The sequence below is a fragment of the Tachysurus fulvidraco genome, chromosome 18 (genome assembly GCF_022655615.1).
Source record: "Tachysurus fulvidraco isolate hzauxx_2018 chromosome 18, HZAU_PFXX_2.0, whole genome shotgun sequence".
Taxonomy (NCBI): Eukaryota; Metazoa; Chordata; class Actinopteri; order Siluriformes; family Bagridae; genus Tachysurus; species Tachysurus fulvidraco.
This window is the reverse complement of record NC_062535.1, coordinates 10,040,100-10,066,950: the sequence shown is the minus strand read 5'-3', so window position 1 is coordinate 10,066,950 and position 26,851 is coordinate 10,040,100. Positions and strand designations below refer to the sequence as shown.

Here is a 26,851-nt window from a genome sequence, read left to right as displayed (position 1 = left end):
TTTGACCGAGTTTTTAATGCCAAACAACAGATGGTTTATCTTGGCGAGTTTAGGATGCATGACGACATGCACTGAACAAACACATTAATGTCGGCGTATGTTAATTTATGTTAATGTATATGACAAACACCTTAATGTTGGCTGACATCATGATGCTTAACCTTTATAATAAAGAAAGCTTGAATGTGGAAAAACGTGGAAAAAGGGTGACCCCCCCCCCCAAAAAAAAAACCAAAAACCCAAAACCAAATTAGAAAAAGAAGTATAACGCGCATCTCTCTCTCTCTCTCTCTCTCTCTCTCTCTCTCTCTCTCTCTCTCTCTCTCTCTCTCTCTCTCTCTCACACACACACACACACACACTCTCTCTCTCTCTTGGCCCGTGTTCAGCTCCTCCTCTCTGTGCTGCCTTTACTTCATCAGATATCCGAACGTGAACAGTTTAGCTGAAGAGCACTTGCCTAAAAAACCGGGAGGGAGCGCGCGCTGAGCATCCACGCTCCAAACGGATCCCAAGCCACGAAATTCGGTATCCCAGGCACTGCTTTTCACCATGGACTCGTATCCTGGCATGTTCTTGACTCTGTGTACTTGGCTTTTTTGCTCTTTGCGTTTTTGCGCCGTTACCAAAGCGGAGGTAACTTGCGCCTTGTGTCCGTTTCCAGTGCTTGTAAAAACTGGGGACGACCAAAACAATCCACGCACCATCATTCCCACGGATGCTGGGAAATCACTTGTCAGTTTCGCAAGCTCGAGATTGCAACCGGTTCTGGAAGGAGTTTATGAGTTGGGAAAAGACGCGAGCGCGAACGGCGCACCAAAGTCGATAGAAGTGGCAGCGCGCTCAACCGGAACGGTCTACAGTGCAAAAACGCCCCCTGAGCAAACTGCACAGGGAAAGCTTGGATTTGATAAAGTAGGTGAAAAAGACAGCGCGTTTCTGAGGGGTAAAAGGAGCGTGGCGCAACTGGATGAATTTGGCGCAAGCACGCGAGGCGGAGATTCCGCAGAGTCCACGGATGCGATGCTGTTTGTGGATGGACAGAAACTGCGACGCAACCGCGACGAGGGAAAAGTGACCACTTCCAGATCGGAGGACCCCAAAGTGAGCAGTAGCACTTTCGCCCTGGCTGGAGACTCCGCTCACAACCACGCTGTGGTTTACTGGACCGGACAAAACAGCAGCGTGAGTCTGATGCGTCCGTTCATTTTGTGTGTTTGAGGTTGAACATGTAGGTTGCTGGAAACCTTAATTCTTCCCTGAAAAGCATTCCAATTAGAAACCCTTTATAGAACCCCTAACCCCCTTGAAGTGTGGGTACCTTCATACTCTGTGAGTTTCTCAGACTTCTGCAGCAGGTGCGTGGTGTTGCTCCTTCAGTCACTTGTGTGTGCGCTTGTCAACTAAGAGAGCTGTAAATACTTTTATGAATTACATCGACAGGAAACCTCTGACATCATCATGAACAAAGTGCCTTGATATAGATCAGACTACATCTAGAGACGTGTATACCCACCCACCCACCCACACACACACACACACACACACACACACACACACACACACACACACACACACACACACACACACACACACACACACAAACACATCTAAATAGAAAGAGAGGGGATGGAGAGGTGTTGGCATAATCAGAACAGACCAATTTTGTACCTTTGCATATTTTTGATGTATGTGATTGTGGCTGGTGCTTCGTGGTGTAAGCATTTGTAATTTGATGGTGTGATCCATGAATAGTTCAACAATATTTCAGCCCAATTGTTTCAAAGCTCGATAGGGATCTGGTTGTTCAAGTGTAATATATATACAGTATATATACAGATGAGGAGAATTGTACTTGCTGTGAAGATCCGAAAGGTGGTATGGAGAGCTGAACAAGGCTGGCCACACACACACACACACACACACACACACACACACACACACACACACACACACACACACACACACACACACACACACACACACACACACACAAACATGCACAGAGAAAGAGAGAGTTAAAGAGAGAGAGCTTCCTTTTCCTTCTTTCTTATTTATATAAAATGTTCAGAATTCAATTCAGTTCAGTTAATTTGTATATCACATTTAACAATTCACATTGTCTCAAAGGAGCTTTACAGACATATAGACACAGAATAATAATAAAAAAAAAAAGTTTAAATAAGTTACTATTCACCTCTGACATCTATCCCTATTACAGATAAATCCTTAGAGAACTTGTGCATTCTCGAGGTTCCCTTCTGGTAAACTTTGGACACTTTGTCCTTCAAAAAAATCAACAACAACAAAAAAAACATGGTGGTGGTAGTTCTGTATTTCCACATTTGTTGTTGCTGTTGATATAGCTTCCAGTTTTCTTTTTTTTTGTTAATAGCAGTAAATAGTGTCTGTTGCAGGGCCCCCGAGTGTCCTCTTAATGATGATGCCTTTAACAGCTAGTTGCTAAATCATTTTCTCCAAAGCTTGGAGTAAAACGATATCGCTAGCAGACTCCACCGACACCTCTAACCATCTCACATTCATTCCATATGTACATAACAGCAGCATTTTTATGTCAGCATGCCTGACATATTTATGCAAAATGTGCACACGGATGTTTTTCCATCTGTAGAACATCAGCATCATCAATTCAACACGCCCTATTGTACATTTAAATAAACTCTTCCATCAAGCTAATTTTGAGTAAGTGGGTGATAATTTTGGAATAGTGTTTCTAGTCCAGTGCTTGTGTTTTTTGGGATGTGGCTATAGGCAACATTTATGTTGGATTTAAAAAAAAGCCAGTTTCAGGAGTGGAATATTGAGAATATTCTTAAGATATATTGGAAGGAACTCTGATTGGTCAGAAGTGTTGATTAGTCAAAGGTACTGATTAATTTAACATTACAGAAGCCCTGACAGCATTGTTTATATCAAAGCATTCATTTTAACCCTAATATGGTAGAATTTTGATAACAACAACTAATTCACAGTCATGTCTGCAGTTAATGCCATTAATATGTTTCTTTAAATTGATTTAATTGATCATTTTCAAAGAATTATTCAGTGGCCGTGATGTTTAACAATCAGAGGTAAAGCTGCATCACTTTTGGGCTTTTTTTGCACTTTCTCTATAACATGATAAGCCGACATTGTTTGTCTGATTATTTTGTCTGAGGCACTGGTGAGGGCCAACAGTTTATGGCTGTTATAACATAAGGTACTGTATAAAAAGAAAAAACGTTTCTTGAGATAATTCCATAGCATTGCATGCGATTGTAAATTGTAAACAAATTAAAAATACAATATTCAAAGTTTATCACTCTTTAACGAATATACATTGGAACTATTTAAAATTGGAGTGTATAAGTCAGTCAGTCTCCCGGGTTTCACAAAATTTCAATCACAAAATCATTTTTAAAAGACTGCAGATTTGGGCCAAGACATTTTGTGTGATGTCAACATCTCCCTGCCTGAGCTGTATTCGATTCACTTTAGTCAAACACGAGTACGGAGTTTATAGAACATAATAACAAAATATTTTATTTTGAATAGTTAAAAAAAAAATTGCATCACAAATTTAGAAAAAAAATCCATTTCGCTGAAAATTTTTGGCCAAATCAAGTGCAAATAAAATCTCCCCATTCATCTCAGCACTATAACAATATTTTTTTATAAGAAGGTGTCCTGTTACACTTCTTTTATTTCATTATAATCAGTATACCATATGTATTTGTGCGTTTGTGTGCTTTATTCTCTACTAGTTTTGTATCATTTGTATCAATTTCATTGCCACCTAGGTGTGGGTTATACGGTAACAGACTTCATCTAAATATTATTAATAATATGTACTTGGTTGGTAATCTTGATATACCTGTATCCTGTATGCTCAGAGTTTGCATGGTTTCCCTGTGCTTTGGGAGTTTTATCTGGATACACCAGGTTGTAGACATCTTTTTGGTCTTATTGGCATCTCAAAATGGATGTGTGTGTGTGTGTGTGTGTGTGTGTGTGTGTGTGTGTGTGTATATAAGAATGTGCTATATTATTTGGCACCCTTCCAGAGATTTTCCTGCCTTGTGCCTTGAGTGCCACAATGCACTCAAGTTACCCCCCCCCCACACACACACAGCACTCTCGATATATAAAGATTTCAAGATATCCATGATATGTTTACATAGCCTCCAGCGATGAATCATGATATTTCTATTATATCATACCGCCCAGCCCTTATGCCACCCCTCATCTAAAGGCTACTCATTTTTCAGTGTTTGAGCTAAATAATCCTGACGCATCGTGGTCTTATTAATTCACTGTGCACTGGAGAATAATGACTACAGTCAAAAAAGTGATTAGATTAACCCATTGCTACACTCCCACCTCCTTCCTTGAATCCTAATCCCATCATGACATAGAAAAATGTACCCAGGCAAGATGACAGCCAGTGTAATGAATACCAGGTGAACTCTACAGTATGTCATTTAGTTAGCAGCAGCAGTCTGCAGCAGTGAAGAGAAATAAAAGCATGTTTTTGGGCTGATTTTCTGAGCTGCCACTGGCTGCCGCCGTCACCAGAGTGTCACTATTAAAGCAGATGAAATTCGACATGTTTGTTTGAGGGCATTAAGATTTTACAGTATATCAAAGTTTTTTTTTTCCTGCTCGTGCTGTATTTCTGTAGTATTTACGGTTTCCATAATTATGTAATGAAGCTGTTATCATTATTCTCTTTGGTTGCAAAGAATATTGGTATAAAGGTTTCTGTATCAAAATAAGCTTTAGTCAGGATTTAGATCTGTAGTCCTTGGAGATGATGATGCCTGACTTTGCCTTGGCTTTTATTGAAATAGCAAAAATCAATTTTAGGTACGTATCTTAGTCTTGATTTGGTTTTATCTCTGTGCTAATCTCAGTCCTCTGCTCCCTGAGAGTGATCTGTCAGTATTCATGTGTTAATGGAACACACTATTTCAATTTCAGAAATAGAATAATCACAGTCAACAGTTTTCCTGAGTGTAAAATAAATGTTTTGTTTTTTTTAGCTCTGTTATTCTCAGCATGCTTAAATATTAAATAGTTGATAGGATCATTTCTGGAAAATTTCTCTTATACCATTTTACAACTTCACAATTGTAGCAGATCTAAACACCTTTAAGAAACTCACTACCAGATTGAAAGAATAAACTGACACCTGTTTGTGATAATATATGAGAAGTCTAATAATACTAGCACAACAATGAACTTGCTAGCACAGAGCAATTAATTATAACCCAAGGTCTTATTGATCGCATAATACGAATGAAGTTGGGGCAGCTATTACACAAACGTAATATTATTATATAACTTTTTTATTTTTATGTTTATTTCGTGCTGAGCTAATTAAGAAGTAAGAGGTTATTAAGAATTACTGACACAGTTTTCTTTGATTGGCTGCATGAACCTACAGTATGAGCTAGAAGGAAATGAGACTCAGGTTCTTTACTGTATATCATACCATTTGAAGTATATACTTTCCCCCCAAAATCCACATTTTCAACAACAAACAACAAAAATCTGATAGAAAATGTGAAAGCTAGTATTGATGTCTTTTTGTATCCCAGATTTTCTCATTAATTGCCTCCCTGATTTAGTCTTGGCCCATTTCCACTTATCTGCTGATGACTGGTTAGTGTTCCTGTGGCTAACGGTGGAGAGAAAGAGTACAATATCGTTCTCTTGGTTCCTGGTTCTGATGGTAGCTGTGGCAACTTCAGGATTTGATCTTAAGATCTCCAGACTATAAAGGCTTTTCTATTGTGCTACTTAGTGTCTTTATATGTTTGAAAGATGTGAAAGCTTATCTTTGCCAGTCCATTAATAGCCACGACTGCTGATTGTTGTAGACTTAAAAGCAGAAGTGTCAAATGATATGAAAATACACCTGTTAATGTCGCTACTCCTTCCAGTGGCTTAGTCTTCAAGCACACTCCCTAATTTGTTATTATCCTCTTATCTAACCTTAAGCCCTTCGAGTCAGAGATCTGCTGTAAATGACCACTGCATCCTGGTTCTGTGGAGATTAATCTCCGCATGCGGCATGGCACATTTGAGATAGCTTAATGCTTGATTGTTTATTTCCTGCTAGTAAATTTCCAATATCTGGAGCCCTTGGAACATCTATTATGAAAGCTCTTTGCTGGCCACAGCCTGACTGATTTTTATCCGCGTCTTTTTCAGAAATACATAGCACTGTTCATTTCACTAGGATTCATTCTCTGGTGCAATATGCCCACTGTGTTTGCTCCTCATTTGTTCTCTTGTCAACATGGTTCTGGACTTTGCTTTGTATCATTTGCCCTTTCTGAGCTCCAGCTATTTTCTATTGCTGTCACTTCGTCTACTTTCTTGTCTTCTCCTTCACTACCTTTGCTGTTACTTGTGCGGACTACGACTTACTAAAGCCCTCTGGCATCCCGTGGTCTTGACAGCTTATGAGCAATATTTCAGCCTCAGTCGTTCTGACGGACGTGAAGTGACAGCCATTACCTCGCTCCTGTTCTGTGTCATTAACGCAGAGGGCTGGTCTTATGTACACTCTTTAGTTAGTTTAGAACTCACCGGAGGGCACGCCAGAAAACTGGAAAGAATAGCACAGCCAGAGAAGCTTAGAAACTTCATATTATTATTCAGGCAGTTTTGTTTTTCTTTCTTTCTTTTTTTCGATGCACAGACTGTGCTATGGTTAATGTCACACGTTTGGTGAGAAAATCAAAACAGCTGATTTGCATGAAAGGTTAGCTGGTGCACTGGCACACCTATATGGACCTTAATGCACATTCACTTCACAGCGACGTGAGTCACACTTGATTCACAGGGTCATGCACCTCACAGGGCTTTCTTTAAAGCTATTCAAGTCTCAGTGTAAATGTAGGGACAATGCAGACATTTGAGTCACAACATACATATTAGCTGTGGATTTTAGGGAAACTGTTTGGGGTGTCAGGATCAGGACGAGACAAAAATGTATGTTTAACATTCAAAGCAATGTAAGCAGCCTCAGGTTTGTCTCGTTAAACACAGGGTTTTTTCAAGTAAAGGTCTTTGCTCAGTGACGATTATAAAAAAATAAATAATAAGAATTACTACTTATAAATTCCAATACTTTATAAACCACAATGTTGAACAAGTGAACTACTTTGTTCCAGTATGGTTTACAAATTACACATTACTAAGCAAGTTCCTTAGGGGTTCCTAAGAAAAAAAAGTTCCTTAAAAGAAAAATGTCAAGTGGAGTTATAATAAGTGGCGATAAATTGCCACAAATGGACTGAACACATTTCCTCTGTAATTTACTGCCAAGAAGAAACAAGTTTTCCATATTTTAGATTTCCTCAGTGCCTTGCATACAGTAAGTACCCACCATCCTTGAATTTATGCTATCATATAGAGAATTTACACAACGTAAGATTGAAATGGTTTGCAATATTATTTACAATCACAAGAAGAAAGTTAGAATCATAATTAGTTCATTTGGAAAGAGACATGTTTACAGTGTGAAATTTTTAGCTTGCTCTGTTTTGCCTCTTTGTAGAATAACATGGACTAGCCCTATCTTTTAAATTCGATTTAATTCTCATTAAGGTCTTCACTGAGTTTGGCAGACAAGCATCTGCCATAATTTGTTGGATCATATAAAAGCGCATTTGTTAAACACCGACAAAACACTGACTCACCAGAAAAGCAGTGGGACGTCATTAATTATTTACTCCCTCAAAAACATCGTTCTACCCCCTTCTTACTAATTAGTGTTTACAAATTCACTTTCCTGGCCCCCTTTTGCTTTCCGCTGCATGTTAGTAGTAGCATGTGGCCGGATGCCACGCTCCAAGGATTTATCTCTGGGTTGCCCTGGGAATCGGGTATCTTGGCTGAGATTGTTTCTGTGATGGTGCCAAGTAAATGTCGGCGTGCAGAGAACACTTTCAGCCCACTGTGCTTCCGAGCACCTCGTGAGGCGTCGCTTATTCTTTTGGACAATAGAACCTAGGAATATCGTTGGGGATTCATAGGATTCAGACCATTTGTTGTGGAAATGACAGTGATGTGAAATGGGCAGATTTCATCACTCACTAGTATTCAAGGCAAAACTATTTTCTTTCATTTTCTGTGATGTTTCATGTATGGTTTTTCATTCTCTCCAACATTACTCTTTCCAGACAGGTGACATTATGTATAACTCATATGTTTTAAAGAAAGAAAAGCTTACACTGGATGAAGGATTTGGAGAGGCAATCTTCACAAATCTAGGTGTCCTCATTACTGTGACTGATTCTTCTGGAAGCCTATTACCGAAGGGGGTAGTTCCCTTGTGTTAATGACATTGATATAAGAGAGTGTCACATTTGACTCTGCTTAATACTATTGACCTAAACCTGTTCCCTTCCGTGTGTTATCTTTTTAAATCTTTATTGCTTTCTTCTATTCTCTCTTGCTGTCAATGAAATGTGGTGATTAGAACCATGTCTAAATTCTCAGCAGTACCACTAATCACCACAATGGTACTGGGGTGAGCAACTCATAAGGATAATGGGTAATGTGGTGGGCAAATTAGCTTGGCCACTGGGTAAGTTAAAGCGTAATGATGTTTGCCTGGGTCTGTGTTTTGGTTAGACGGAAACATAGCTGTCCAGTTTAAAATGTAATGTTACAACAATTTGCAAGGTTTTTTTTTTTCACCAAATAAACTGGATTATATATGAAGTATTATAGACTAAGGAAAACACAGCAAACCAAAACAAAAGTTTTCAACCAAACAAAACAAAGGTTTTCACCAAAACAAAAGTTACTAGTCAAACGTTGCTATAGAAAGAAACCAGCAAAACAGGAGAAACTCAATAACTGATTTGAATTTGTGTTCATTCAACGATTAGAAATGTGTTGTTTTTATTTACTAAATATTAGTAAAAAAAATAACAAGCAGGGAAAATGAAAATTTGCTATATTTGATATTTTCAAGATCAGATTATGTCAAGTGTATTGTGGCATGTATTGTTCACAATATGAACACTGTGTCATCATGCTGCGTAGCCTAAGTTGTCACACACAGTGTTGTCAGTGTTGTACATGATTCTGAGAAGATTACTGCATGCTGATTAATCAGAGTAGTAAAAACTCCTCTAATGGCTCACTCCTCAGCTGATGTGTGTGGTGTAGCAGGTGGACTAGTAGGACACAGTGAGGTGTGTCACACCAGTGTGAAGCACATTAACTTTAAACATAGCCTGCATGTCAAATAAAACTTTCATTTTGAAAAAGTCAATAACAAATTCTGATTCTGTTTGAACATTCTTATCCACTGGGCAACTGTGAATAAAAAATTTATATCCTGGACAGAAAATCTGCTTGTCCGGGACACTTTGTGATTTTTCCACCCCTGCAATGAATAAATGTCCAGTAGACAGTTTTCCATGGTCAAGGTCTTATATTGTATTCCTTTTATGTTGCCATTGACATAATCTTGTCAAGTATAACTTATCGTGATTAAACAGTAAAAATTCATATATCAGTTTCATGTTCCAGGGATTGGCAAAACTATATGCACTATTGTGTTATAAACCATAACAAATGTGTTATAAACCACAATGAATGTGTTATATGTACACATGTGTATTATTTGTAGCCATGACATATATAATAAAAACAAATCTCATGAAATTCAGGAAAGGACAACATTTGTAAGAAAAGCTAATTGGGTTAACTGTAATTAGCACTCACCAGAATTTGGAATTGTAACACTTTTTACCCTTACACTGGTGTTTAAAAACTTCTGACATGAATTATTGTATGGCCACAAATTTCATTTCATTTCATTTACTACCGTTTTATCCTGACTTCTCGGGTCACGGGGAGCCTGTGCCTATCTCAGGCGTCATTGGGCATCGGGCAGGATACACCCTGGACGGAGTGCCAACCCATCGCAGGGCACACTCACACATTCTCATTCACTCACGCAATCACACACTACGGACAATTTTCCAGAAATGCCAATTAACCTACCATGCACGTCTTTGGACCGGGGGAGGAAACCGGAGTACCCGGGGAAAACCCCTGAGGCACGGGGGGAACATGCAAACTCCACACACACAAGGAGGAGGTGGGAATCGAACCCCCGACCCTGGAGGTGTGAGGCAAACCTGCTAACCACTAAGCCACTGTGCCACCCTATGGCCACAAATCGATGTTTTCCCTGTGTTCAGATAACCTTGTACAGAATTTTAGTGTTTGATGATAATATCTTCAAATTTTGAGGCATCTCAGAGAGCAGAAATGGATTTGATATAACCATTTACTTTGAAGATGTAAACATTTATGTGAGAAAATATGTTGCTTTTATTTTGGAATGTTTTTTGTATATACTGTATTGCCCCATGAAAAAGCCCTGCTTGCCTACTTTCATATAAGCCATTAAGTGTGGAGTGTGTCACCCAAAAACAGGTTTCCAAATTGAAAAAAATAAATGATTCTGGACTCGGACACAAACAGGTAAAAGCAGTATAGCTTTGAGCCTCCTTCAAGAACAGTTCATAAGAGGGTCTTTTTATTTGTCTGTGTAACTTGACGTGAACTGGTCACTTGAAATGTGATTTGTAAAGACTGCTTGGACCCTGGAGGTTGCAGGATGTGGCTATATATTCAACATCGATTTTTACACATCAAAGTAATTGCCATTGCATGTCCAGAATGAAGAAATTTTGCATATTGCATAGAAAGGGAAAACTTTAATTAGAAAGCTAAATAATCTAGTTAAGAAGGTGGGATTGGAGCCACAGGTTGCTGTTGGCTAACCTTTATGTTACAGCTTAAAGAGTATTTTGCTTGCACAGCTGATAAAATGCTTCCATTCAAAATACCTGCTACAGTTGTAGAGTCTAGTTCAAAGAGTACAAAAAAAAACTGTGCAAGCAGAAGACTGACTCAGACTGAATGCTGATGCACATCTCAAGCTATAGTTATACTATGAACATTAATGCCAACTTTTCACAGCAAAAACGCTGTCTCAATCATATTTACATACAGTACATATGTTCAGAATACATTGTTTGGTTAATTCGAATAAGTTATTTATATCTGATTACCTCCCTGGATTTTTCCACTTCCTTCCACTTGCTAAAACTAACGATGCACTGTCCAGATAAAGTGGGACAAAATGTGTATTCGAGACCATGATGTTCCTCAGTTATTCATTTTTTGGGGACAACTGAAATGGGGTTGGGTTTTCAGGCATTCTCACAGGAATAGTCTTCTTTAGACGCCATGGTAACAGTGATGAAAGGCCTTGCAATTTACAACTGAAAGCTCTGTGAATAGTAGCATGGGCTGTCACTAGCTGTTAACACTATCAAAATGTGTGTATGTGTGTGTCAACTCGTGAACTCACAAAGCTTGTGGTGTGAAATCTTTGCAGATGTTTGTAACAGACTAAGATTTTCACCAGCCATGCTTTACTATGCTCTAACATCTTTTTGAACTTTATTTGTGTCTCTTCAAGGGAGAATTCATAGATGGGGAAGATTAAATAAGTTATACACAAGCTGAGTAGATTGTAAACACACACACACACACACACACACACACACACACACACGCAATGCTTACTTCTGTTAAGCGAGAACAGAGAAAGACACAGAGAGGCAGAAAAGAGAAGAGATAGACATAAAAGAATTTTTGATGTTTGTTTATTTTTTTATTGATTATTGTAAAGCTGGATGTTAATATGTAATGCGTTTGTAACAGATTTCTGCGGTTATTCTGTACTGAGTTTAGATTGTTATTGGGCATTGGTGTTGGATTTTCTTTTAAATCATCATGTGTCTGCATAGTGTATCTTTCTTTGTGTGTGTGTGTGTGTGTGTGTGTGTGTGTGTGTGTGTGTGTGTGTGTGTGTGTGTGTGTGTGTGTGTGTGTGTGTGTGTGAGTGTAAAATTGAATCGTGAAAGGATCTGGGTAACAGATAAAACAGTTAATAAGTGTTACTAAGCTTTGTTGATGCCATTATTGTTTATTCATTACACTCTGTGTGTGTGTGTGTGTGTGTGTGTGTGTGTGTGTGTGTGTGTGTGTGTGTGTGTGTGTGTGTGTGTGTGCGCGCACGCATCAGTGGAAGTGTAGATGTTACAGTATATAGTATCACTTCCATCTCATGTATAGCCTTTCTCTGACTCTATAACGGTGCTCTGAATGCACTACTAATGTACGGAACATATGTGTCTTTAGCAATCGAATCGTTTTAGCCACATTTTTATCTTTGAGTTAATGATACTTTATTATTTCTATTTCAGTACTTTAGTTACACTACATGCCTAATGGAATATACTGTATTAACTATACACAGGCACAGAGAGCTAATTAATTACTTACGATTATATTCATTGATTAAAGTGTGTACTGTGTGCTGATGCCAATGATTGCTAACTAGTCAGGAATGAATTCTAATTAGATTTATTCAACCAAGCTAGCCAGCTAGCTAGTGAGCAACCTATGACAAAATTTTACCTCAGAATTTACCTCACCGTTTCCACGTTTGTTAGAGAAGACTGTGTAATGGCTAATGTAAATCTAATTGTTTCATATTTATGAAATACTGTTTTGGAAATGTAAATGAAGCACAAGCTAGCAAGAGCTAACAGTTAAAGATCATTAGGAAAAGCAGTTAGTGGTTAGTTTTGACTAAAACCTTTTGGTACTGTAGGTGATCACTTTTTAGGGTTTAGTGTTAGTCAGCTCTAATTTCAGCTGAATTGATTAAAAATTATGTTTTAAGGGATATTTCTGAGCACTGATGGCTAATTGCAGAAATTACACCCTATATTTGAAGAGTGATGTATAATTTATTGATAAAATGTGCTTTATCTGTAAAATTGGTGTGTCTCGGTTGAAGTATATAACCGTCTTAAATGAAGAATATTTTTATGTAATTACTTTGTGTTAACCGAACAAGAAATGTACTCTTACTTGAGAAACTTTTAATGACTTGTCACTGCAGCAGCGACATGACATCAATCTATGTATGACTTAATAACTTCAGAAATGCACTTAAGCTGACTGTGAGCATTTCTGTCAGAAATCTTTGGTTTGTGCATTAATACTAGTTTAGATAGCTCAGTTAACCTAAAACAAACCTTTATAGCAGGTTCTATAGAAGCAAATGTTTTATTCAAGTCAGAAAAGTCAGTACTTTTTAGCTACACTCTTGTAGCTAAACCATATTCAGCTAGTGAACAGCTTTCTACAGTACCTGGACTGTAATGTATACAGTTATAAATGTGTTGTTTTTCACACAAACTTAGTCGAATAAAGTGAAGGAGATATAAACGTTATAAATTTATAACGATTAAAATGTATGAATTTTGTCACAGACTTGGTTTAACACGGGATGGTTCACTTTTTTTCCATATCATTCAGCTATGCTGGCTGTTCTGGTAAGGTCAGAATGACCCTTTTGTTGAAGTGGAACAATATTAAAATGACCTTTGTGTCATTTTTGTGTGCTTGGCTCAGCTTCTTTAATAAAAATCAAATGCTATTTTTAAACTACTGTGTATATTTTATTACAGAGGTCACATTGAGGGCATTTGAATCTTACATTAACAAGTACTGTATCATTATTAAAAAATTCCAAAATGGTGACTTTTTACATTTCCTGTATCTTTATTTGCATTTATATGAATCAAGTGGAATCCCAAGCATGTGCATTTTCATATACAGTAGAATAATTAGTAACTTAATTAATTACCCTGTCTCTTGACTGCTATAAACCTGCAGCATATAATTCCCATTCACAGACTTAATTTACTCCTCTAAATACTGTGCCTGGAGTTTTCTTGTTTGTGTCGTGTGTGTGTGTATGTGTGTATGTATGTGTGTGTGTGTGTGTGTGTGTGTGTGTGTGTGTGTGTGTGTGTGTGTGTGTGTGTGTGTGTGTGTGTGTGTATGTGTGTGGTTGTTGGTCCCCCACCCCACCGATGCTACTTCTTCCGGGCGCTGAGTTACAGCTCCTAAACGAGTGGGTATAAATAATAAAAGAGAGGGCTAGAACGTTGCCTGCATGGTTATTGCCTGTCTCCTCGAGCTCAATATAAGCAGGAGGAAATTACGCATCCTATTACCCTGTCCCTCTGTGCGTGCTGTGACGTTCCTGTGGCTGACTCTAAAAGTCAAAACTTTATGAAAGGGAAAGAGTGAGAAAGAGAGAGAGAGGCACATTATGTACCTGGTTTTATGCAGATTTAAAATTTGCACACATGAAATCCTGAATGGAAGCTGCAGGAGTTAGAAGAAAAATGACAAAATATTGCAAAAAAAAGTCTTTTAAGAAAGAGCAGATATAACAGGCATAAGATAATAAAGAGATAATAAATTGTGATTAGCTTGAACTAAAAAATAAAGCACAGTTGTGTTTACCTTTAAACTGATTATTTTCCAATAAGAACACTCACCAAAGTGTTTTATTTCTCTCCTGAAGAATTTCCTGTGATGGAAAAGTTTAAGGTTAAAACTCTGATACTGGAGACTTCTTCCCAACATGCTAATTGAACGTCTAGTCACAGAAAGCTTCAACAGATAAACAGAAACAGTTACACTTTTATGTGGCTGTGTCCGAGCTGTTATGTGAGCTGTTAGATGACTGATGCTTGTTTTTTTATACATGAAATAATCAGTATAAAAATATTAAAGCATTACTTTGGTTTAAATTAGAAAATACATAACATACATATGAATAAGATTTTGCAGAGCACAGATTATCACAACGTTTTAATTATCTCTCCTGAAGCCCGATGAATTATTGCAGAAATAATACGAGCTGTCTGACACGTTTAAAGCCACCTTCTGATTAATAGAAATTCTCAGACATAGTGTTGTTTGTATTCTCTTATTTAGACCATTTGCTGTAGCTCAGTGTATTTGGTTTGCTAATGAAAGTTGAATCATTATTCTTTAATGGTGTAATAATATATCAACACAAACAAGATGACTAATATTTTCATGTTGAACTGGTTTTGGCTGCAGTTATATATTGATACCCACGACATGGCTGCTTTATTGATTTACGGCCCGTTTAATCTGTAGTTTGCTTTTTTATTTTATATTTTATATTATATAACTGCCCTGCGATGGGTTGGCACTCGGTCCAGGGTGTATCCTGCCTTGATGCCCGATGACGCCTGAGATAGGCACAGGCTCCCCGTGACCCGAGAAGTTCGGATAAGCGGTAGAAAATGAAGGAATGAATATTATATAACACTAGTTATGCATACGTTATTAACATTTAAATACACTGTTCAGTTCAGCATGGACTCACACCTGAAAATTTAAACAGTTTGCAAGTTTGCTCCTTACAGAGGTTAAGGATAATGTGCAGATAATCTCTTATAATTTCTTTTTTTCCTGAATTTGACTGAAATCCCAGCAAATCAGGCTAATATGAAATCAACAAATTGGTATTGATTTGATACAAACTGATTTAAATTCATTTTTCAGAAATGTTAGCAAATAAAGTTCAAACGAAATCAAACATGATTGAAATATTAGGTTTTTTTTTCCCCACAATGTTGTGTTTTTGGTTTTGTTGTGCTATTAGATTTAGTGTTGTTTTCTAATTTGCCTGTAATTGGTTATGCAGTTGCCTTTCTGTTTTTTTTCTTGTATTTATATTTTTACAGCACCGTTAGTTGTTGCATTGTCTGATGTGCTTTTCAGTTATTGCTTCTTAAGGCACTGTTCTACCAATTGGAAGGTTATGAGTTTGATTCCCATGTACACCAGATTGCCACTGCTGGGCCCCTGAGCAAGGCCCTTAACCCACAATTGCTCAGTTGTATAAAATGAGTTAAAAATGTTGCTTTGGATAAGGGCGTCTGCTAAATGCTGGAAATGTAAATGTTTGGCACTTGTGAGTCACTTTAGTAAGAATTTGGAAGGTGTACATGAAGTGAAAAGGGGTAAAAAAAATATTTTGTTATTCATATAATGGTAACTGGGAAAGAATACAAATATTTTGTTTACATTATAATCAGGGAAAGTTCAATGAAAGTAAAAATAAGTGCTGTTTACATACAGTTTTTTATAATGTTATTTGTTTGTTCTTGATGGTGTCTTGATTGCACAAATCTCAATGAAACAATGCACATTGAATAGAAAGCTGGTAGTAGTGCCATATGATGTATTTTTACACATGAGGGTGAAAATTGGAACAGCAGGAGGAGACCAACTTTGTTTGTCTGTGTATATGTGTGTCTGCACACGAGTGCTATATTACGAGTATTGGATTTGGGTGCACAATTAACAGACCTACTGAAGAGCAGCACTATGACAACTGCCCACTCTTCAGTTACCATGGCAATGCCAACAGCATTCACCAAAGGAAGCCAGCCTTTAAAAAGCAGAGTATATTAAAGAGGGGTGAGAGGACACTCGTTCTACAGGAAAGAGAACAGCTCGTACACACTGCATGCCAAATGTAAACAGTTCTCAGATTACTCTAGTGCAAGAGGAACACTAAAGAACTAATTGAAGTGATATGTACACACACTTCAGATGTGTAGTGTAAGGGATGATGCAATCTTTTAACGTGAATACACAAAATACGTAGCATGGAGCTCAGCGAGGCTTCATCTGTACAACTGTAGATGGGGTGTCACTGTGGTATATAGTTGATATATAGTTTTTTACAAAAAGATTATTTGCCACTTAATTTGAAGATCCAATATTCTCTCTTTTTCTTATCATATTTTTTTAATTTTGTAGACAATCTGGAATTTGAGATTGGACCTACACTCGTTGTTGTCGTCCTATAGCTTCTCCCTCTTTGAGATTGCCACAGCAGATCATTCTTCTGCATTTTTTTTAGCTTGAGGACCTGCACTTATTATCCTATAAAAAAAAATTATCAAATACTAAGCTTATAATTAGTTTGACATCTACATTGCCATACATAAGTATTTGTATCCCCTTGAACCTTTCCACTGGGCATCAACCCTAAGAACAGCATCTGCCCAGTGAAGCATGGTGGTGGTATCATCATGTTAAGAGTTACCTATGACCTCTTGATTGCTAATCCCCTCTTTATTTTCTCCTAAACAAGGCACTGTATGTTCATCCAATGAAGAGCACTTAGTGTTGTATAAAAACGGGACCCTCTAATGTATTATATAAATAACTTTTAAAAGCATCATTATTCCTCAGAGTACTCAACCATGCTTACAGTCAAGCTCAAGGAGGCCATCATAATCAGCCCATATTCATCAAGGTTTGCAACATACAGTAGATGGGGAGAATCGCATTACAGAACTATGACAGTAGGTAATGCTTTCTTAATATTATTTTCTCAGATACAAAATGGCAGATGAAGCATGGAGGCAGAGTTTGAGAAAAGCTATGAGAAAGGAAGATTGACATCAGCCACTTTCTTGGTGATGGTAAAGGTGACACAAAGTTTACAATTCTGCACTTAGACACTAGAAAGTCATAAATTATTTGTATATTGTTATACATTATTTATATGTTCATATTTTATACAATTAAATAAAAGTATTTCTTTACAAATAAAATAAAAGTTATTTTAGTAGCTCAACCCTTTTAGTATATCTCACATCATTTGTCAGTTTCTGTCTGTCGCTCAATCATTTTCTGAACCTTAGGTTAAAAGGCAAACATACTTACACATGAATATGCATGTTGCTTAAAAGCTTGTTGTCCTCTTTTATTTTGATTCCTAATTAATTACAAGACAATTACAATCCCTTAAAACAAACAAACCACTCACTCACTTTCTACCGCTTATCCGAACTTCTCGGGTCACGGGGAGCCTGTGCCTATCTCAGGCGTCATCGGGCATCAAGGCAGGATACACCCTGGACGGAGTGCCAACCCATCGCAGGGCACACACACACTCTCATTCACTCACACAATCACACACTACGGACAATTTTCCAGAGATGCCAGTCAACCTACCATGCATGTCTTTGGACAGGGGGAGCAAACTCTGCACACACAAGGCGGAGGCGGGAATCGAATCGAACCCCGGCCCTGGAGGTGTGAGGCGAACGTGCTACCCACTAAAACAAAAAAAAATAAATAAAAAATAAAAGGACGGCACTTAGCGTCATATGCTAATGCTTAATAATCTGATTATCTGAAACAGAAGCAAGCAAAAAAATTTTTTTGTCTTTTGCTGTTAGATTTCTATCAATATTACACAATTGCTGGAGCTTTAACTCAGTTATCTTACGAATTCAAAGCCACATTTAGAACTCCTTACTCCTGGTATCTGCAGAAGATTTTTTTTTCACAGCTAGCAAAAATTCTGAGCAAATTAAAAATATTGAATGATACAAAATATTCAATTTCTCCCTCTGATTGTGAAGGTTGCAAGTACATTAAGTGTCATTTTTAATTAGCATAAAAATTTTAATATAGTGCAAAAAGGTTTATGCTACTTGTTAAAAAAAACAACTACTTGAATGAAATGTCAAAGTTATTTGTAAGTTTTTCGATTGTGACTTAGAAAAGATCCAAAAAAATTATTTGAACGATTAATGATTTTTCGGACATTTACATAATTTAAAATATTAACTCTCGATTAAATCTCGCACTGTCATCACTGTGATGAACTCATGGAAGAAGAAGCTATAGAATCTATATGCGGTTTAAAAAGATAACACCACAAACAGTTCAGAACAGCTGGCAAAGACATCAACGAGAAAACAGGCAAAGATCCAAAAATCGGAATAGCCAGTTAGCAATAGCAAAAGCACAAAAGCACAAAACAAACAGTGAAAAATACAGAAAACAAGCTATGGTCATACACAGTGTAAGCAATGACAATCTGGCTAGGGTTTCTTCTGATTTCCAGGAAGGAAAATGACTGGTGAAGTTGTGATAACTATATATATTTACACATAATTGCCACCTGTGCAATAAGTCCATTTGTGATATTTCCTCACTACTTAATATTCCACGGTCAACTGTTAGTGGTATTATAACAAAGTGAAGTGGTAGGCCACGTACAATTACAGGGCAGGGTCAGTGCATGCTGAGGCGCACAGTGCGCGGAAGAATTTTCTGCAAGTGTCAATAACTACAGACCCCAAGATTAACTTCATGTGGCTTTCAGATTAATTTAATTTAAATTAATTAAAGAACAGTGCATACAGAGCTTCATGGAATATAGCAGATGCATCCAAGCTTTACCCCACCAAGTGCAATGCAAAGCTTCGGATGCAGTGGTGTAAAGCACTCTGCTAATGGGCTTTAGAGGAGTGGACACGTGTCCTGTGGAGTGAACAATCATGCTTCTCTGTCTGCCAATCTGATGGACAATGGAGTCAGGTTTTGTCAGTTACCAGGAGAATGGTACTTGCGTGACTGCATTGTGCCAAGTGAAAAGTTTGGTGGAGGGGTAATTATAGTGTGTGGTTGGGCTTGGCCCCTTGGTTCCAGTGAAAGGAACTCTTAATGCTTCAGCATACCAAGACATTTTGGACAATTTTATACTCCTAGCTTTTTGGCGGCTTCCTGTTCTGACATGACTGCGCACCAGTGGACAAAGCAAGGTCCATAAAGTCATAGATGAGCGAGTTTAGTGTGGAGGAACTTGACTGACCTGAACAAGGATGTAATCTTAACCCAATAGAACACCTTTGGGATGAATTAGAGTGGAGACTGCGAGCCAGGCCTTCTTGTCTAACATGAGTGCCTGACCTTACATATGTGCTTCTAGAGGAATAGTCAACTTTTCCCCTAAACACACCTTCCCAGAAGAGTGGGCCGACTCTTTCTCTCTCTCTCTCTCTCTCTCTCTCTCTATATATATATATATATACATACATACATACATACATACATACATACATACATATATTTGACCCCCCCCCCCATTATATTAACTTATATCTTCATGTATGTATTATCAAGGGTGTATAATCGATGAATTACTATCACTGCTCTGGTCTGTAATCTTGGATTTCATTTTCATGCTTACTTAGCAAGACTGGAATGTGCAGTGTTTGACCTTTTCTGTCAGTAATTATTTAATATCAATGAGTGAAAATACCCGGGTTAACTATTTATTTGCATAATGTTCTCAGTAGATCGTACAATTAAGCTGTAATGAGTAGGAATAATGATTGTCAATTCTGAGAGTTCCGAGGGATATTAACTGCACATTTTTAAAGCTATTTCTGATTTTCTTCTCCAGCTACAATTATAGCCAGAAGCGAAATCTCACTTTTGCTCTATTCAATCTTTTTCTCTTGGATTTTTTTTTTTTTTTTTTTTTACTGAAGAGTGCCAGCAAACAGTCTTCTCAGTATTGGATACACAAATCATTGTATCACGTCTTGTAAGAAAGGTGTAAAGGTCAGGGTTGTTTAAGTCTTCACAAAAACAGATTAATTGATGTCATTGTAATTCCTGCATCAACTCTGCCATGAGTCATCTTTTGTAGAGAAAAGACAGAGATGACCTCATAAAGTAGACACATAAGCAGACTTTAACTTATAGACTAATAAAATAAGTTTTACGAGCAGAGAAGAGCACAAACTACACACTATGCACTAAGTGGGCTATGATTAACATTGATTAACTAAAAAAGGAATTTGTGTCCATGTTCACTCCTGAATGTCTATAACAGTGGTGGTTAATATGATATCTCATATGAAAGACCAATACATTCATAGAAAAGGTTGCACAAAATCTTTATATCTTCAAAATAAATGAGGTGATACCAAACCCATTTCTGTTCACTGAGATGTGCCAAAACTGCCCAAATCTCTGTTTTCTTATTTGGAGTTTCTCATTCAGAATACACCTGAACATGTTCACTTATGTAGGCATACAGTATTATATATGCTTGTTAACTACATGCATTATCCTTTATCCAAAAAAAAAAAAAAAAACTTCAGGCATTTAACATGTTGTACTGTATCTTGGCTGAATTGTGGTAATGAAGTACTTTTTTAATTGCTTTGAGCAAACAGATACAGTGAACATTTTAAAGTGCCTCTTTCTTTTAAACATGAATGTCTTTTATAGCGTGTCACCAAAAGAGTACAAAAACTGTCTGAAGTTAGTTTTTGAACTTGACACCGTGCTGCTTTCAAAGCCATTTCTATGTCTAAGATGTGTTTTTTCTGTAGCAGCTACTGTAAAGTCAGGTACTTGGGAAAGGAAGGTGGCTGTATGAGCATGGTGTCTATGTAATAGCTCATGCTATTATGCTCTGCATATGTTTTATGTATTACAGGTATGAATGTACGAGTGTGTGACAGAGAAAAGGTTATGCACTCCATGCACATCACAGGAAGTAGAGGTCAAGCATTGATTTTACTTTGCATTTGTACACAAGAATACCTAAACCCCATCTTTATTACAGATTCACACATTTTCCCATGCATTCCCATCATTTATATTATTTTCCTTTTATTTTACACACCCACGTGTGACAGTAAATACATACAAACATGAAGAATCTCAACATTTACCTCAGATGTGTTGGTAAATCACTCAAAATGGACTCGGTTTGACAACAATAATGTTCTAATTATACTTAGCTTTGAAAGCAAAGACAATGTTTACAGCTCTTTGCTATATTAAGAAATGTCAGTATGAGGAGTGAGCTGTTCATGTGGGAGCGTTTTGTAAAGAAGACTATAATTCAATGTAACAAAATTCCTTTAACTTTTGGCACCATATGGACCTGTGGTTTTTTTTCCCCAATTAGCCATTAGTCCGGTAATAAGGTTTCAGTTGTTTGGTTTTTTTTAGAACACACCCTGCTAATACGTTTAAAGTCTTGAAAAACATACCACAGCAAGTGATGACATAAATACAAAAAGAAGAAAGAAGATCACAGGGATGTGAATTTGCAAACTTTGTGTGAAAACTCAACATGAATGTTGAAAACCTCAACATTTTTTTTGTCATTATTATTGTGGAGGAAATCTTAATCAAAAAGCTAGTTTGTTGCAGCTCATTAGCTGATTTACCAAATACAGTATTCAATCAGAAAGGAAAAATAACAGCATCTCAAATGCAAGATACTATTACAGCAAACAGTGTTTTTATTCTGGTATAACTTATTAAGCTACTTCATAAATTTGGATGATCTACTTTAATGAAGTGTGTGCCATTTAATTTGTTGAAAGCCTGACACATTGAGTGAGAACAGTACAACACCGTGGATGCCAATTAGCAGCAAAATGTTTAAATTGGAAATTTCGTCTTTTAAAATCAGCCATTGTTTATGTGGAGTGTGTTCTTCTATCCAAGATGTGATGTGGCAGGAAGTAAACGGCAATATTAGTATATATATATATATATATATATATATATATATATATATATATATATATATATATATATATATATATATATATACTAAGGGTTATTGCACAATTTGAGAATCAGTACTATTTAATCTGTGTACACAATAACAATAATCACGGTCAGAAAACTGTTACAGAAATCCTGATGAAGATTTACAGTAGATTGCTAATGAGCAGGTCAGCTGAAATAATGGAAGGGAGAACCTCCAGACAGGACAGAGACCTTGAGAGAGGCCAACCTTAAATTGCAGCCTCTGTTAAAGCAAGCAGCTTGTAGAAAAGAAAAAAATAACTGACTAGTAGTGATGACTCAATTTTTTGGAAAATAAACTAGATGATCAAGGTCCATTATTTCCTGTTTGGACCAGACCTTATTTTTGAATGTGCACAACGTTAACATACCCTGACTCATATGTTTGTGTACTTTTTTTGAGACACAAAAATTCACCATTCCATAAGACCATGCGTGTTTTTTTCTTTTGCATTCTCAGGCAAACATTGACTCACATAAAAAACATACTGCTTTATGCACACTGTTGCTCTGCTCCGTGTCCTTCCTCTGAGTGTAACTCATGCCACATCTGTCTGTCCTAAAGCATTGCCAGCTGTGCTCAGCAGAGGGAGTGTTCAGCCTGAGGAACATGAGCTGGACCCGATTCATCTTGGCTGATAGGCAATTAGGCAGCATGCTTATTATTTGCACATCTTCCAAATAGTATGAAATACCCTTCCTGCTTTAATTGCTCTAGTTAAAAATAGGTCCTTGCTCAAACCACAGCATGCAAACTATACTGCAACGCCTCTGCCTTGTAATTTAGTTTGAAGCATAAATGACATTTGGTTGTGTTTGCACAGGGCGGGAATTGGCTGACAGAGTTGTTTTGTGTTTCTGTTCAGTGTTCTCATGCTACACTAAGCATGCTATTTTGCTAAACTCCTAGTCATGCAATTTATTGTAAATAGAACATGACAGATGGGTCACAAAAGGTGACACGCAGGTAAAGCCTGAGCTTTACAAAACACACTGCTTACAGGCCACACTGTCTCCTCAGATGATAAAAATTGGTGTTCTGTTATGGCATAAGATTGTGTACATTAGTTTTGAAGCCATTTCTGGAGGTTTAAATGTATCTTTGAATTAGAATGGTGTGCTTAATCATGCAGCAAAAGATAATCAAATCTACTTCTCTCATCACAAATAAAAACTAAGTATGAACCAGCAGCAAAGATCAGTAGCATTTTCATTCAGATATATGGTTAGAATTCAGATTCATAAATATCCGCCTGGTGACACAATTTTCTGTCCTCCTCTGTACTTTAGTATTTAATTGGTATATATTTTTATGTGTTCTGTTGATTTAGATAAATTGGGTATGTAGGATTCAAATGTAATGACAACTACAGCAATCATTTACAGTTTAGTATAATAATGTATTGCTCATTTTCTGAAACATCGGATAGTTTTGGAACAGCAACGTAAGGAAACATAAGCAGATAATTAAACAACCAGTTTCAGTGGACTATAAAGGGAGATTCCGAACAAAACTTGACCCTTGAAACTATTGAGATATATATGTAGAACATACAGGGACCAAAATGTAAACAGCATCCAGACTAAAGAATTGTTTATAAAGTCAATTATGGTAGATGTTTTCTGATCACCAAAAGCAGACAGGATGTGAAATATTTTTTTCTTCACTTGGATATGTGGAAAAACAGCAGAGGCTGTGCCTCAGGTGATTAAGAAGCCACAGCTACATATGCTCCTTCAGCAAAGACTGATAGAGGAGGCTGAAGAAGGATTTCCATTTCAGAAGTATGCACATTGATTTGCACACAAGCTGATGCTGGCAGTGCGTGAAGCATGGAAGACTGTAACTGGATGTAACCGCTTTAAAATATTTTACTTGTACACATTTTACCACCTGTCTTCAGAAATGCCTAGGTGCTTATTGAGGCTGCCTTCGAAGTGAACATAAGCCTGCTGAAGATTTTCAAAATGTTCTGGGTTGCCAGTACACTGTCAAAGCAGTTTGGAAGGACTTCCCGACTCTCGCTGTACAAACGCAAAGGACATCTGAAGACATTACTTGTTCAGATGTGGATCGCTAGATATAGAGTAGGTTGCTGAGGAAACCGGCTCAGTTTACAGCAGAGAATTTACAGCGAAAGATTTTCTTTCAAAGTCTTCCAACAAAAACGCAGGCGTAATGGTTAATTGCTATATTGCAACGTATGCAATAACCAACGATCAAACAATTTCATTTAGACTAAATTAATTTCAAATGGTTGAAATAATGGATTTTGACTTAATAATTGAGATCTCCTAAATTGAAAGTCATTATCAACAAACAACAAGCTCTAGTTCATCCAGGCAGTCATGAAAACATCTATATGTCTTCGTGATTCAAATTCAGTTCCTATCACCACAGGAACATCTTATCTGACCCAAAAGCTGGAATGTTTTTAGGGAAGGAGGGGATTATAACCTGAGCTTTTGGAAAAATCCACCTAAGCAGCTAAGATGGTGGATGAATTCACCTGGGCAGTTAAAGCATACTAGAGTGTGCTAAATATAATTAAGAATAAGAATAATTAAGAATAAGAAAAATTACATTTTCCAGAACAATAATATTTTACATCATAGAACATCAGAAAACCTTTCCCAAAACCCGTTAGCAAAACAGCTTTTTTTTTGTTGCTCTGCTTACTACATGATTTAAAACTCAGTTCATTACAAGATAATGTACAGGTTTTTGTGGGCAGAATAATAAACCAAATAATTTGATTCTCCATGTCCATTGTGCACATCATGTGAGCCCCCAACCCTGTAGATGCGATGAACCAGTGTCATTAGACTTCATCTACAATTAAACATAATGTGATACCCTAAAAAAAAAAAAAACAGACCACTGCAAACATTATATGCTAAAGATGGTATTGCACATGGCAGTAGTAATTAGCAGTAAGAAATAAACACTTTGTTGCCTATGAAGATGACTCACTGCGCTCCCATTAATCGCTTAATTATACTTAAGGAGCAATAACGGTCAATTACATACATGACAAATTCCTTTATGTTAATGAACAAGACTTGGAATTATTGACTGCTAGCATGCTAACAGGCCTCTAACAGATTCACAGAGATCTAGCAGCATTTTTCTCAGCAGTGAAATGGAATCAAGGTATAGTGTATCATGGCTCTCATTGCATGTACAAATGTTCAGTAGATGGTGATCCCAATACAATACCAAAAAATTCCTACACAATAAATAAATAAATAAATACATTTTTATATATTAAAAAAAAATCTTGTTCGTTATGGTAATTAAAAGAGATTATTATGAATGGACCCCATTTCGAGTCACAGATTTACATTAGTGTAGATTCTAATAGCATGCTCAGCAAACGTTTCTGATGTTTCTATAAAAATTAAATCTGATTGAATTTAGAACTTGAGCAATGTAGCTACAGATACATATTTCCTATTTAGGTTATGCCATATGCGATTACCCATATTGCATTATGAGAAGTATTTTATCTCATCAGTATTAGCAACTTGGTTCTTTTTGTTCTTCAACTATCTTATTCTACTTATTTCTGGTCCGTCTGTGGAAACTTGCGGCACATGTACAAGTACTACTGTCGACTACTTTAACTGTTAGATGCCTTAATTGCAGCCTGCCTCACTTAAAAGTCTCTTTGGATAAAAGTGTCTGCCAAGTGAGTAAATATAATGTAAATGGTGAATTCACCTGGGCTGCTTTTAATAAGATGCTGCCATGTCATTGCTAATAGTCACAGCTCCTGTCAGCACAGGAGCTAATTTTTCTTTTAACACCTCTGACCACAACAAGTCAGCTTGAGACAATTAGCTCCGAAGCAGTTATTTTAAACTTGTCAGCCATGCTCTCCAAATGAAATATTTATGAGATTTTCGCGGCACTTCAAGAGCCTTGGAGTTCTCAAACTGAGCTTCAAAATGCACGCAAGCTATGTGGTCACCCTCATGCACAACCGCATTTGACAGGGTATAAGGGCAGAGCAGTGGTTCACCTAACCTGTGACATTCTCAGGAGTGATCCAGAGTGAGCACTCAGTCTCCTCCTCAGCATGAGGTCTGGTTTATGACCACAGAAACTAGATTGTGGTTCACTGCATCAGAGTCATTTGTTATTTCCTCTATTGTTATTTATAAGTGGCCAAGCACTAAAGGTGCAATGCACCTTTTGTAATTGTTAGAGTTTTTTACTATTATTATTATTATTAATTATATTATTATACTTTCATGGCAGCCCATAGAACACCTTCCTTAGTGTTTTTTTATGAAATTTAGGACATTTAAAGAGGACAGCCCACAGTATCCAGGCAAATTTCGGGTCAATCCATAAATCTCTGTAAAGCCACCAACAAGGCAAACTTCAAGGTACATTTTGGGCTTTTGAACCATTTGTCCTAAACATTTCTTGTCACATGATGCTTTAATAGCA

At 37.1% G+C, this 26,851-nt stretch overlaps 1 protein-coding gene across 1 annotated transcript in view; it reads left to right on the top strand.

Moving 5' to 3' along the window:
- Positions 1-369: 369 nt before the first annotated feature.
- sorcs3 (sortilin related VPS10 domain containing receptor 3) overlaps positions 370-26,851 on the top strand; it is a 239,359-nt gene continuing 212,877 nt past the window's right edge. Inside the window, exon 1 of the mRNA XM_047803498.1 lies at positions 370-1,185. Within this exon, the coding sequence (XP_047659454.1) occupies positions 553-1,185 (633 nt within the window). The 5' untranslated portion in view covers positions 370-552. The remainder of the gene's footprint in view (positions 1,186-26,851) is intronic.